Source organism: Rhagoletis pomonella, unplaced genomic scaffold (genome assembly GCF_013731165.1).
Source record: "Rhagoletis pomonella isolate Grant_MI unplaced genomic scaffold, Rhpom_1.0 Rhpom_scaffold_00008, whole genome shotgun sequence".
Lineage (NCBI taxonomy): Eukaryota > Metazoa > Arthropoda > Insecta > Diptera > Tephritidae > Rhagoletis > Rhagoletis pomonella.
Window position 1 is genome coordinate 43,274,727 of NW_023458562.1, and position 14,631 is coordinate 43,289,357.

Here is a 14,631-nt window from a genome sequence, read left to right on the forward strand (position 1 = left end):
GGAGATCTTGTAAGAATGCCTTAATACTGTTCCATTAATGCATTTTTGTATGTTTGAAACATTAATACAGCCATATGCATGCAGCAGTAGTACAAGTGTATGATTAAGGTGTTAAATGGAAATGAAGGTTCATTTCAAGAATGATAGAATACAAGATTGCGCCAATGAGAGAGGATTTTTGAGCGTAATTTTTGCATGACGTCATCTTGGTGCAATTGCGAGAGAGAAATGCCAAAACGCATATAAAAATATGTAAACAATGCAGAAAAATGTGTTAATTTTAATACTACATGGCCCAATTTTGCAGGAATCAATAAATATACAAAGATTGATTTATTAGGAATACGTAGCAATAACTTTGGACATGTAGCTCCTTAGATAAGTACGATTTTTAGCACATGAAAAAATGAATGTATTAACAGTGTTTGCAATTTCATGTAGACCAAAAGGAAGGTGTGCAGCAAAGTGAATTTTTGGGCTTGCCATTTTAAAAAGCCATGCAGAGTGCATATTTATATTTGTGGACGGTAGCCAACCACCATAAACTCCACAGCTGTTGACTCCACAGCTTTTATTTGATGACTTTTGTACCATTTCCGAGAGGATGCATGAGTGTGGCTTTTTTGGAAGCAAATATTCTATGTCAGTAAAACATAATTTAAGCTGAACTTTTAAATGTATAATAATTTGGGCACTGTTTTGTATTAGGCACGTAACAGCGCGGTAAGATGCCGCTTGAATTAGCGCCTGGCGACCTTATCCACTGGTGCATTACCTCATACCAGCACTAAAAATATTATTTTCAATATATTCACTAGTAAAGTGCTGCATGCACACATAGCCCGATTTGGTGTTTAATGCATCTACTCGCCGGCAGAACTGCTTCCACTTTTTCGCCAGGTTTGCGTCCGTAGGAAACGAAAAAAAAAACTTATATAGCACGCTTTCCTTTTGTTTTCACTATTACACTTTGCCACTGCGCACTTAATTTTGCTTTTTAATGTCTCAATAATTGTTTAAAACCACGCAGTTATATTAACGCACAAATATTAAAATTGTTATTTGGTTTTCTCGTATGCTCACATTCAACAATTGCACCAAGATGACGTCACGCACACAGCTCATTCTGTCAAAATCACAAAGAGCGGATTAGCGGTACCGCGATTGGCGCAATCTCTATTTCTCTCAATCGCGGGTTCATTTATATTGGCATGTATACACAGCAGCAAGCTCATGCCACCAACAGCGATGTTGTATGCTTAAGATTTCTACTGGGTAGAAAACATGTTATCTATGTGTGCGTGTCAGTTAGGGTTGCCAGACGTACTGCTTTTGGGAGTAAACGTACTCCTTTTTATTGCAATGTACTCCCTTTTACTCCAAAAAAAAAAAATATCTGGAAATGTACTCCTTTATTAGCTTTGTACTTCTTTTGTACTCCCTTTTCCAGCTATTAATATTTTATCATATACAGGGTGTAAAATAATATCTGTTGCACATTTTTTTTTTTTTGAAAAATAAAAGGGGCCTTTATAGATTTTGCGAACAAGTAGTTTGTTGTTAATTATCTACAGATTTTACTTCAATTTTATTAATTTGTTTTTAAATTTTAGCCTTCATTTGGGTTTACCGGCGGTAAACACTTTGGGAGAAAAGCGCAAGTTTTCGTCGGTTACTTTATTACATAAGGCCTCATACTCAGCAATCGAAAAGGCTCGAAACTGGTGACTAGGAGGGCATTCATTCGACCAACCCTATACAGGGTTTTTTTCTTTTTTTATACAAAATCTAAGAAAAAATACACATGAAAAAGAGGTTCGTGCCGCATGTACTTATCTCCCAAGGCTGGCAAATGTAAATCAGGATTAAAATTTTAAAACCAATTCATAAAATTAAAGTAAAATATTTACAAAGTTAACAAAAAAAAAAAAACACAAAATCTATAAAGAACCCTTTTATTTTTCAAAAAACCTGTGCGACAGCTATTATTTAGCGCGCTGTACTTTGCCATTCATATTGTGGCAAACACTACTTAGTAAGCACAGTTAAGTGCGATAGTGAAAAGGTGTAAGCATAGCCTTAGGGGCAGGGCGCTCGGGTATAAAAATTTGGAAAATATTAAATTAATCATAAGGTTTAAATTAAAAAAATGGTCATACATTCAGGAAGAGTCTGGAATTCTTTTGTAGTCTTTAGTTTTTTAGTTGGGGAAACTTTCCTATAAGGGCGGTCATTGAGCACCGAATTCTACGCAAAAATACTGTGGGCGCAAGTGAAAATTGTGACTTTTGGAAATTTTTCTAGGGGGTCCCGTAGGGGCCCTAGGTGGTCGGGAGTATCATTTTTGTCAATGGCGGTTCATGCCCTCTCCAAAAATCTCAAAAAAGGTGCCACGTCCACTCCCCCTTTCGATCACCATCTCTTTAACAATCGTCCCTATTGGAAAGCCAACCCATATAGTTATTAATTTTCCACATTTATTGTTGCTTTGAAAACGATTTCTAATATATCTTTGTTTGTTTATGCCTAATTAATGGTAATTTGTAACAATAAATTGCACTAAAAATTAAAAAAAAATTGTACTCCTTTTTTATGTCATGTACTGCTTTTTTTCTATCGAAAATATAAATGTACTCCTTTCTCCGTATCAAAATCTGGCAACCCTATACCCTTTTCAAAGATTGATTTACGAAAAACTTGAATAACTGCCAAAACTGTTCTAATGTAGACTTATGCGATCTCAGTAGAAAGGTCTTTTCCCACTATTTTTATTTCTGTAAAGAAAAGTCATTCGTGTCCCATTTTTTTTTTTTCCAATTCCATCACATTTTAATTCTACTTTGAATTATGTTCGTTCACCCTACCATTCTCTTTCATCCTTTGAATTAATTTATCAGCAAAGAAATACAAAGGGTGAGAAAATACCTTTCCAATGATACCTCACAAGTCTTCAACGGAAGAGTTTAGGTTCAGTTATTAAAGTTTTTCTTATACCAATCTTTGAAAAAAGTTAAAAAAGCATCAAAAATCTCATTATCACGATTCCGCTAAAAAAAAATGTTTAAAAATATTTTTATGCAAATTTTTGAAGCTTGACCCGTTTAGTCATTTGATTTTTTTTTTTTTTTTAAATCTTTAAGAAACTATATTTATTTCATTTTTGGAGGTATTTTCAAATCGGTCCAGATCACGTAAATCTTATTATTTTTCGGAAATATTTTGCTGGACGTCTTAAAATATAATAGATTTTATAATTCTAATGGAAAAACAATACCGATTTTTTTTGTATGGGGAGTGATGCAGTCTAATGCACATGCAAGCTTAAGTATGTATACATATAGGTACAAAGCCATATGCATGTGCGGAGTTTGGATAATTAATTGGAGTAATGGAAAATTTCTGCTGAAATACACATGCTAAGCCCTTCGAAATTTTCTGCTGGGCTATGCGTCACAGCTTCGAAAATTCTAAAATGAAGTATGTATTATTGTTGTATGTATGGTGAAATATGGGCAATTTGTGCGTTTGTGTGAGCGTATTGTTGAACCACAAGCCAGAACTCCTCCTATGCTTGAAGTACTGGTTCTCAATCCAGTTAATGCAATAACAGCTTCTTGCAAACCATTGAAAACATGCTCTTTGTTAGGTCCACCATCTGTTGTCCTTGCTTCTGCCTTCGGCCGCGCTTAGGGGTTATAACCTTTTCTAAGTAGAATTCTTATTTCTGTGTTGCCGGAGAAGAGGGGTTTCGGTATGCCAAAGGTATACAACATTTCTTGTGCATATAACTCCTTCTTCGCCATCCACAGTATTTTTGCGCAGAACCCACATCGAAATTTACAAAAAAGTCCAAACCGAATTTGTTAATAAACTAGGGGTCGGAAATTTTAAACAATTGTTTTAGATAAAAGTTTAATCCATTGATTACACGCGTATGTTAAAGTTTTTGTATTCGGGCTATGCGTTTGGACACATCAACCGAAAATCATTGTACAAATAACTAAACCGGACCCAAGTTTCTCGATAAGGGGCAACAAAGATTCTTTTTTGTTCTTTTATATAAAGCAGTGGATAAAAATGTACGTTTATGCGAAGGCAAATTTAGATGTTTAAATGAACACCACTAATACTTCCTGCAAACACACATCGATTTACATCTTTTATCTCGCCTCCGACACAGAATTGTTTTCGAACAAAATTACGCAAAAAAGCTGTCAATTTCTTACTCGTTCGTTTTTAGGCATGCCATTGTTACAAATTTCGAAAGTTCGAAAATACGATTCGGATCGCAGCATATTTACTATTTCTACGATTCGTAGCAATATCCGAATACGAAAGAGTTACAAAATAGCGGTGTTAATTTTGATGTGGCAATACCAAAGAACGTTCTATGGCAATACTTTTTATTGTTATAGATTTTTTTGTAGCATATCGAACATTTGCCAATTGCTGTATTTCCTGGACAAGGATCGAGATCCGGATAAAAAATTTGAAAGCAAATGCAGCAACAGCGATATGATCCTGATTGAGATCTGGTTCAATTTATAATCCGCTGTGTGTGTTGCACGGTTTGGTAGCACTGACAAATGAATGTACATATATATACACAAACAGATATTCTGCCATTTGTTTCTCTTAACTTAATTCAAACAACGAACGTAGATAACAAGAAGGGACAACTCGTTATAATTGTAGCGAAAGTGCGCAACAGGGGCGTGCCTTCTCTTTTGCCCTAGTGCGTTTTTGGTTGGATGAAAAGAGAGGGCACGCCCCTGTTGCGCACTTTCACCACAATTATAACGAGTTGTCCCTTCTTGTTATCTACGTTCTTTGATTCAAATACGGGTGTTGACAAAATGTTAATCTGATTAAGGATTACAAATTAACGATTAAAATGTTAATAGCGATTAGCGATTAAGATTAATTAATCGTAATCACCTGTACGATTAATAATTAAATTTTTTAATCGTTAATCGCCGGTTGCGATTACGATTAATTAATTTTAATCATTAATCCAATTAAAAAGAAAATCTGATCTAAGTGGTCTAGTATTTTCGAATTTGAAACCAAATAAGAGTTACTTATAGTTGTTATTTTGTGTTTCACGCTTATAAACAACACATAATATCAAATTTATATATATAAAAACTAAATGTCTTTCGTATGACCGCGATGCCTGACCAAACGGCTGAACCGATTTCAATCCTGTAAAAAGTACTTTTTTGGTTCTTCTGTGTGGACGGTTTTTCGATTTAAAGTAATTCAAAACTTTTTGTTTTTGTTGCCAAAAAATTAAGAAAGCTGAGGCGTCACGATTTCATAATTTCATAGTTTTCCGTATTTTGAATGTCACTAAACTACTAAACGGCTGGACTGATTTCGTTCATATTTGGAACATATGTCAGCACCTTGACTAAACATTTAATCGCTAGATGGCGCTCTTCTTCTTATTTATTGGCGCTGTAACCGCCTAAGCTATTTTGGCCGAGTCCAAAACAGCACGCCAGTCATTTCTCTTCTGTGCTAACTGACGCCAATTGGAAATGCCAAGTGAAGCCAAATCCTTCTCCACCTGGTCTTTCCAACGCAGAGGAGGCCTTCCTCTTCCTCTGTTACCAGCATCGCGGCCCGCGTTGAATATTTTCAGAGCAGGAGCGCTTCTGTCCATTCGAACGACATGGCCAAGCCAGCGGAGCCGCTGAATTTTAATTCGCTGCACTATATCTATATCGTTGTAAAGCTCATACAGCTCATCGTTAAATCATCTGCGATATTCGCCATCACCAACGCGTAGAGGTCCGTAAATCTTTCGCAGAATCTTTCTCTCGAAAACTCCAAGAGCCGCCTCATCAGATGCTTTCATTGTCCATGCCTCCGCGCCATACACCAGCACAGGCATGATGAGTGACTTATAGAGTGTGATCTTTGTACGACGAGAGAGGACTTTACTTCTCAATTGCCTACTCAGCCCAAAGTAGCACTTGTTGGCAAGAGTGATTCTCTGTTGGATTTCAATGCTGACATTATTATTGGTGTTAATTCTGGTTCCCAAATAAACGAAGTCGTCTGCTTTTTCAAACTTCTAACTGTCAACAGTGACGTGGGTGCCAAGACGCGTATGCTCTGACTGTTTGTGTGATGACAGGAGATACTTCGTTTTGTCCTCGTTCACCACCAGACCCATTCGCTTTGCTTCTCTATCCAATCCCGAGAAGGCAGAACAGACGTAGCCCTTGTGTTTACCGATAATATCGATGTCGTCGGCATACACCAGCAATTGTAGGCTCTTGTAAAGTATTGTGCCTGAGTAGTTCAGTTCTGCGGCTCTTATTATCTTCTCCAAAATCGAATTAAAGAAATTATACGAAAGGGAGTCCCCTTGTCTGAAACCTCGTTTGGTATCAAACGGCTCGGAAAGGTCCTATTCTGACGGAGCTGGTGGCATTGCTCAATGTTATTTTACACAGCCGTATTAGTTTCGTGGGGATACTAAATTCAGACATCGCGGCATAAAGGCAACTTCTCTTCGTGCTATCGAAAGCGGCTTTGAAATCAACAAATAGATGGTGTGTGCCGATCCTATTCTCGCGGGTCTTTTCCAAGATTTGGCGTATTGTGAATACCTGATCTATGGCGGATTTTCCAGGCCTAAAGCCACACTGATAAGGTCCAATCAGCTCGTTGACGGTGGCCTTCAGTCTTTCGCACAATACACCCGATAAGACCTTATAACCTATGCTTAGAAGGCTGATTCCGCGGTAGTTGGCGCGTATGGCGGGGTCCCCTTTCTTGTGGATTGGGCAGAGCACACTTAAATTCCAGTCGTCGGGCATGCGTTCATCGGACCATATTCTGCATACGAGCTGATGCATGCACCTCATCAGCTCCTCGCCGCCGTACTTGAATAGCTCGGCTGGCAGGCCGTCAGCTCCAGCAGCTTTGTTGTTTTTCAGCCGCGTAATCACTATTCGTACCTCGTCATAGTCAGGCGGTGGGACAGCTACTCTATCATCATCGACTGGGGACTCGGGTTCGTCTTCTTCACTACTTTCAGCGCTGCTGCCATTCAGTAGGTTGTAAAAGTGTTCCCTCCACAATTTAAGTATATTCTGGACATCGGCCACTAGGTCGCCATTGTTGTTCTTACAGGAGTTCGCCCCGGTCTTGAAACCTTCCGTAAGTCACAAAACCCTCAGGTAGAATTTTCGGGCGTTCTTCCTGTCGGCCAGCATCTCAAGCTCTTCGCACTCACGTATTTCGGCCTCTCTCTTCTTATTGCGGCAAATACGTCTCGCTTCCTTCTTCAGTTCCCTATAACGGTCCCACCTGGCTCGCATTGCGCCCGATCGCAGCGTGGCCCTGTAGGCTGCATCTTTTTTCTCTGCGGCTTCTTGACATTCCTCATCGTACCAGTTGTTCTTTCGGGCTCGCTGAAATCCAACTACTTCTTCGGCGGCGGTACTTAATGATCGGGAAATGTGGTTCCACTGCTCGCGTATGTCGGATTGTTGAAGATTGCTCTCAGAGAGCAGGTGTGTGAGTCGAGTGGCGAATAAATTAACCGTCTGTTGTGAGTGCAGCTTTTCGACGTTAAGCGGGTGCGTATCTTGGCTACAACAAGATAGTGGTCCGAGTCGATGTTTGGCCCTCGGAGTGTACGTACGTCTAAAACGCTTGAAGCATGCCTTCCGTCTATCACAACATGATCGATTTGGTTTCTCGTACAGCCATGTAGCTTGGTGGATGTTCTTATGCTGGAACCTAGTACTACATATTACCATGTTTCGGGCCCGGCGAAGTCGATCAGCCTCAGTCCGTTATCGGACGTTTCGTCGTGGAGGCTGAATTTTCCGACAGTGGCGCCAAAGACCCCTTCCTTGCCCACCTTGGCATTAAAATCGCCAAGCACGATTTTGACATCGTGTCGGGGCAGCGCTCATATGTACGTTCCAAGCGCTCATAGAAGAGATCCTTGGACGCCTCAGCCTTCTCTTCCGCCGGGGCATGGGCGCAGATGAGCCAGATGTTGAAGAATCTAGCTTTGATGCGGATTGTGGCTAGACGATCGTCCACCGGGGTGAACGCCAGTACTCGGCGATGGAGTCTCTCTCCTACCACGAATCCAACACCGAATTTGTGCTCCTTAACGTGGCAACTGTAGTAGACGTCGCAAGGCTTCACGCTTATTTTTCCTTGCCCCGTAAATCGCATTTCTTGGATGGCGGTGATGTCAGCCTTTGTCTTCCCGAGGACATCAACCAGCGGGCAGAGGCACCTTCCCCATTAAGGGTCCGGATATTCCAGGTGCATACCCTTAAATCATAGTCCTTTATACATTTGCCGTGGTCGTCATCAGAAAAAGGGGGTCTCATCCGAGGCTTTTTATATTTTTTCATTGGGCGGGGTTTTAACGTGGCGGGACCCAAACCCAGCGCATGCGAAGTTTTACGCCTTCTCACTTTAGCTCGCTCCCAAACGGGTGTTTGGTTGCTACCCAGAGGATACATGGATATAAATATCCGGACGTTGTGAGCTGCGATTTGAACCGTACGCACAAGAATCGCTTCTGGCCACTCCCAGGAGAATGGCAGTCAGAAGTTTTCCACTTCTGCGCACGGAACCATCCGCCAGTTAACAGTTAATCGTAACCGCGATAAAAAAAAATTAATTTTTAATCATTAACTCTTAATTTGATCAACTAGGTTTGGTGATTAATTAAGTTATGCTGGAATTTCTCTGTGCACACAAAGCAAGTTAATCCGGTATGGCTAAGTCGGGTTTCCTCATCAATCTAAGCAATTTGGTGTGCATTTTAATTAAGATATATACCAACAAAAGTTTTACAAACTAGGTTTGTAAAAGTTCCCAGTTTATGTATTACTAATAGCAATATTTATAATTTTTTTATATTATGTGCTTTTTATAAGCGTAAAACACAAAATAATTACTATAACTGGAGTTTGGTTTCAAACTAGGACAAACTAGACAAATTAATCAGATTTTATTTTTAATTGGATTAACGATTAATGTTTTAAATTAATTAAACGTAATCGCAGCCAGCGATTAACGATTAAATAAATGTTATCATTAATCGTACAGTTGATTTCGACTAATTAATTTTAATCGTCAAACGCGATTAACATTTTAATCGTTAATTTTTATTCGTTAATCAGATTAACAGTTTGCCAACACTGTGAAATCATGTTCATATTGACGGAGAAAAATGGCCGTTTTTGGAAAAGAGGCGTACTGACTGAAAGTTTCATATTGCATATCTCTTCAAATGTTTGGGGTAAAGCACTCAAGCTTGGTATGGAAATACATATGTGTGTATGTATGTAAAACTAATACCATACTCATGGAGATAAATGAGAGTTATTGGAAAAGGTGGTGTGGCAACTCCCATGCAAATTGATTTTTCTATGCTGCATATCTCTGGAGGTGTTTATTGTAGAGGACTGGAACTTGGCACCGAGATTTGTATACAAAATTAATTCCATACTCATGGAGAAGAATTTGCGTTATTCGAAAAGGGGACGTGGTTCCTGCCGTACAAATTTACTGGGACTTGGTACTGGGGTATGTAAAATGGAAGAAGATTAGGGTTATAAGAAAAAGGGGCGTGGCACATCCAGTACAAATTTACTTTTCTTGCCACATATCCCTGGAAGTGTTTGTGGAAGAATACTGGAACTTGGTATGGAGTTGTGTATACAAAATATATCAATTGCTTATGGAAAAAATTTGAGTTACTAAACAAGGAGGCATATCGCCTCCCATACATACTAAAACTTCTTAATACATATCTCTGGAAGGATAGAAAATCTCTCGAAGTATTTTAAATTTTGTATGGAGATTTATTTTATAAGTGCCTTCCTGACAGAATAAATTTCATTAAATGGAAAAGGGAGAGCCGGGTTCGGCCTTATAATCTAAAGCTCTCGTAAGGCATTTGCTACAGTAATGAGAAGTGGTATTTTATCAAGGCCAGGTTACTAAATTTGAGTTGGAAATATTAGAACTCGCCGTGAAGCTGTATTTACTCCATTTATTTGCATGAAATTAATCAAATGAAAGTGGGAAAAGTACAAGAGTTTTTTGCACATAACTCTTGAATTAATTAAAAAAGTTAATTTTCGGATTTGAAATTTTTCGTCCATTTTCGGCCATTTAAGCTAAAGTGTACTACTGCCATAAATTTATTAATTGCGCAGTGCTATTGGGAAATGTGTTAATACAAATATTTTTGAAGTGAAACTTCTTTAGCGGCGGTTGGTTCGTTGGGAGTAAATTGGCAAATTCAACGGAAATTGCACACGGAAATGGTGAAACGGAAATGAAGCAACGGAAATGGTGCAATGGAAATGCTTCTTATGTGTATGCATATGGTATTAATTTAACAAAAACTTGCTAATACAAGGTTAAAGAATAACACTTAGCAAAAGACCAATACAAGAATGAAGGTAGGGTGACTACGTATATAGACAAAGAAAAGGATAAAGGCAAAGGTAAAAATAAAAACAAAAACAAAGATGCGTAAAGATAAAGGCAAAAATTAAGACCAAGGTAAATTTAAACACTTTACTTATATATATAAGGGTAAAGGTGAAGGGGAATATGTAGATGAAGAAAACGATAAACATAAAAGTAAAAACAAAGATTAATTTGACGAAAAGGATGAGGATGAGGATATCGATAAAAGTAAAGATGAAGATAGGGGAAGAAAGATTAAAATAAAGGTAATCAAATAGGAAAGGATATACATAGAGAGAGACACAGAGACTCTATCTGGGAACTATTTTGGGATTTTAGAGATTTTCGGGATTCTCGAGACTTATCGATAAAATAATCGATATTTTTATCGGTTTTGTTATCGATATTTTTATCGATTTTGTTTTCGAAATTTTTATCGATATTATTATCAATTTTGCTATCGATATTTTCGGAACTTATCGATATAATAATCAATATTTTTATCGATTTTGTTATCGATATTTTTATTGATTTTTTTATCGATTTTGTAATCGATATTTTTAACTATTTTGCTAGCGATATTTTTCTCGATTTTGTTATAGATACTTATCGATTTTTGTATCGATATTTATCGATTTTGTTATCAACACATATCGATTTTGCTATCGATATTTATCGATTTTTTAATCGATTTTGTTATCGATATTTATCGATTTAGTTTTCCATATTTATCGATTTTGTTATCGATATTTGTCAATTCTGTTGTCGATATTTATCGATATTTTTATCGAGTTTCTAATAGATGTTGCTACTAATATTATTATCGATGTTACTAACGAAATTTTTGTCGAATTTTTCATCGATTTTGTTATCGATATTTTTATCGGTTTTGTTGTCAATATTTTATTGGATGTTACTATCGATCTTGTTATCCATAGAGTATAAAGATAAAAATGAAGATAAAGGAAAATAGGATAACATAAATGTAATTAGAACGAACAGGGGATCTAGATATAAAAAAGACGAAAAATATAACTTTAACCAAAAGCAGATGTGTGTATGTATGTACACAAGTATGTATGTATGTATATTGGTTATGAGTATTAATATTTTTCAAGAAAATTTTTTGTACATCACTATTATATAAGTGATTTGTGTTATTTATTATTACCCTGAAGGCATTATATTCGTTTTTGGTTTTAAAAACTTTGTTAAAACAAGATCTAATTTTTAAAATAAAAGATTTTTTAAGCCGATTTCATGAATTTTATAAAACAACCATTTGGCGATTTTTTTTTCAGAAATCGCTCTTTTCTTTTTAAACAATCTAAGCACCCTGGTCGTAAGTGCCGTATTGTCGTATGTCGTAATGTTTTTAATAATGTAATCAAGGTACATTGAACAGGTAGTATCAGTAGAGCAGCTGATTTGATTTATTTTCAAATTATTTGGTCTCGAAAATGTCAAATATTTTTAATTTTTTCTCACGAAAATTATAAGTTGTTAAAATCCATTTGCTTGTGAAACCTTTTTCCATACAAAACAAGCGATTGAATAGCAGCTTTTGGAACGTTCGCCCAACTCGGCAGCACGACCGCTGATTACTGGGCCTTGCAAAGGATGGATCAATGCTTCGAGAAGCAAACAAATTTACTAGGAAAGAAAGTTGCATCAATTTTTATTTTTTCCAATTTCAATTTTTTATTTTTTATAATTTTTTGTATTTCACATGGCACGCTTTGATTTAGAAGAAAAAATTCAGAACAGTTCGAATACCAGAAGCAACAACAAAATACACGCAAATGTTGTTTTTGCTCTACTGATACTACCTGTTTAATGTGCCTTGAATGTAATGTAATAAATCTTGAAACTACAGCCAATTAATTTTTAACGTTGTGAAATTTCATAACACGACTTTTAGCTTTTTAGGTAGCTGGCGAATCCCTAAATATAGTTTTAGCCCTTTAAAGTTTGCGACATACTACAGTACGACGGTACACAACCCCTTCTGAAATCCCTAATTATATATTAAAACATTTAACTTTACATATCTCACAATCTATTTTATATAATTTTTCTTCCAGCTAATATATTTATGAAATCTGAGTTGATTTCTTCGCTTCGATCTTTAGTTAAATACAAGTAAAGGATCACAATGGAACCAAATTTTGACCGTTGGGATTTTGCGGTACTAATTACCATCCTTCTCATTTCTGCAATGATTGGCATTTATTACCGTTATACGGGCGGCAAGCAGAAAACAATCAAGGAATACCTATTGGCCGATCAGAGCATGACCACATTTCCAGTTGCTGTTAGTTTAATGGCGAGCTTCATGTCCTCCATCACATTATTAGGTGTTTCAAGCGAAAGCTACCAGTTTGGTACTATGTTTTGCATAATAAACATCGCTTACATTATAAGCACGCCGATAGCCGCATATTTGTTTTTGCCTGTTTTTTATCGCATGCGTACCTTGAGCGTTTATGAATACTTGGAGCGACGATTTGGGCACTCGACGCGTCTCGCTGCTTCACTTGCCTACTCCGTACAAATGATCCTTTATATGGGAATTGTTCTATATGCGCCAGCGCTTGCACTCGAAGCTGTTACAGGAGTAAGCAAGACCACAGCTATATTGGTTATAGGACTCCTTTGTACATTCTACTCTACTATTGGCGGCCTAAAAGCTGTGCTTATAACAGACGTTTTTCAATCGCTTCTGATGTTTGCTGCAATCTTCGCAGTAATTGTGGTGTCTGCCATTAAGGCGGGTGGTTTGGCTCCAATATGGCAGGAAGCTGAAAAGAGAGATCGTTTTTATTTCACGGATTTTTCTTTGGATCCCACAGAGCGGCACACATGGTGGAGTCTTATTATCGGAGGTATGGTGACATATTTGTCGTTGTATGGTATTAATCAGGTGCAAGTGCAGAGGTTGTTAAGTGTGCGAAATCTCGAGAGCGCGCAATCGGCACTCTGGTGGAATTTACCAATTTTGAGTACACTCAGTTTTAGTACCTTATTTAGCGGATTAGCTATATTTCACTACTACAGAAACTGTGATCCTCTCCTGGAAGGAAGAATACAATCAAGAGATCAGTTGATGCCACTTTTTGCCGTAGACACGATGGGTAAGAGAGTAAAAAAGAAACATGTGTATAACGATTACACTATACGGCAAAATCAACTTTTTTTCTGGGTATTGGACCCAACCAATTTTTTTCAAAAAAAAGATTGAGTCAGGTAAAAAAGTCAGTAAAAAAAAATTATATACAGTTTAAATAAGAGCAACAGCCGGACCACGCCTAAGTTTTTACTTTCTTAGTTGTTTACATACAATTTTTTTTTTCCAATTCCGAACTTCGAGGCCCATATCTCGTTTTCGGGGGCTAACTTGGAAAAACGGAGAAAATATTTTTTTTAATTATGACTCAATCCCTTAAAAAAAGTTGGTCTGGTCCAATGCCCAAGTGCTGTACCGTGTTATTTCCATGGTGTCCATCTTTTGATATTTTTTTTTAAATTTATATTTGGCCGTTAATTGAAGATTCTGTTGATTTTTTTAGATCTCAAGCCCGGGTTTATTTCAACCCCGCCTTGAGCTAAAAAAAAATTAACAGTATTTTTTTTTGTTTTTTACAAAATTAAATTATTTAAATTAAAAACGTTCTTGATAGCATAGTTGGATAGTCACCTAATTAGGATTAGGACCTAAAAATCTGTAAAAAAGGCAAAATAAAATAACGAAATAGGCTAGAAAAGGTCCATTTCATTGTTACTGGTGGGACTAGTGTACAATGATTTCATATAAAAATTTTTAACGATAAAATAGTATATAAGCAAATGCTTTCGGAAAAATGGGCTCAAATGGCATTTCTAAGTGAACATGGTACAGATTTTTTTTTGTAAATTAACAGCTAAGGAATCAATAAACAGTGTGGTGTATTTAAAATATGAATATTGTCGATTGGATTATAAAAACTTCTAAATCGTTTTTCTCAAAACTATATTTTTCATGTTACACTACTTCATTATTCCAGCGACGGTATGACACCGTCAGAGAAAAATAGTCCAAACGCACATTTTTTTTTTACCCAACTACTTATAAAAATTGTTGGTTGGGCCATTTCTGTTCATAGGCACAAAATAACAGAC

General features: G+C 37.0%; 1 protein-coding gene across 2 annotated transcripts in view; it reads left to right on the forward strand.

The window, feature by feature from the left end:
* Positions 1–14,631, forward strand: part of LOC118744906 (putative sodium-dependent multivitamin transporter) — a 43,911-nt gene that overhangs the window by 12,286 nt on the left and 16,994 nt on the right. Inside the window, exon 2 of one of the 2 annotated variants that reach the window (XM_036478333.1) lies at positions 12,558–13,607. In XM_036478333.1, the coding sequence (XP_036334226.1) occupies positions 12,629–13,607 (979 nt within the window). In that variant the 5' untranslated portion in view covers positions 12,558–12,628. Of the gene's footprint in view, positions 1–12,557; positions 13,608–14,631 lie in introns of those variants that run through there. The other variant, XM_036478334.1, reaches the window with a different exon arrangement.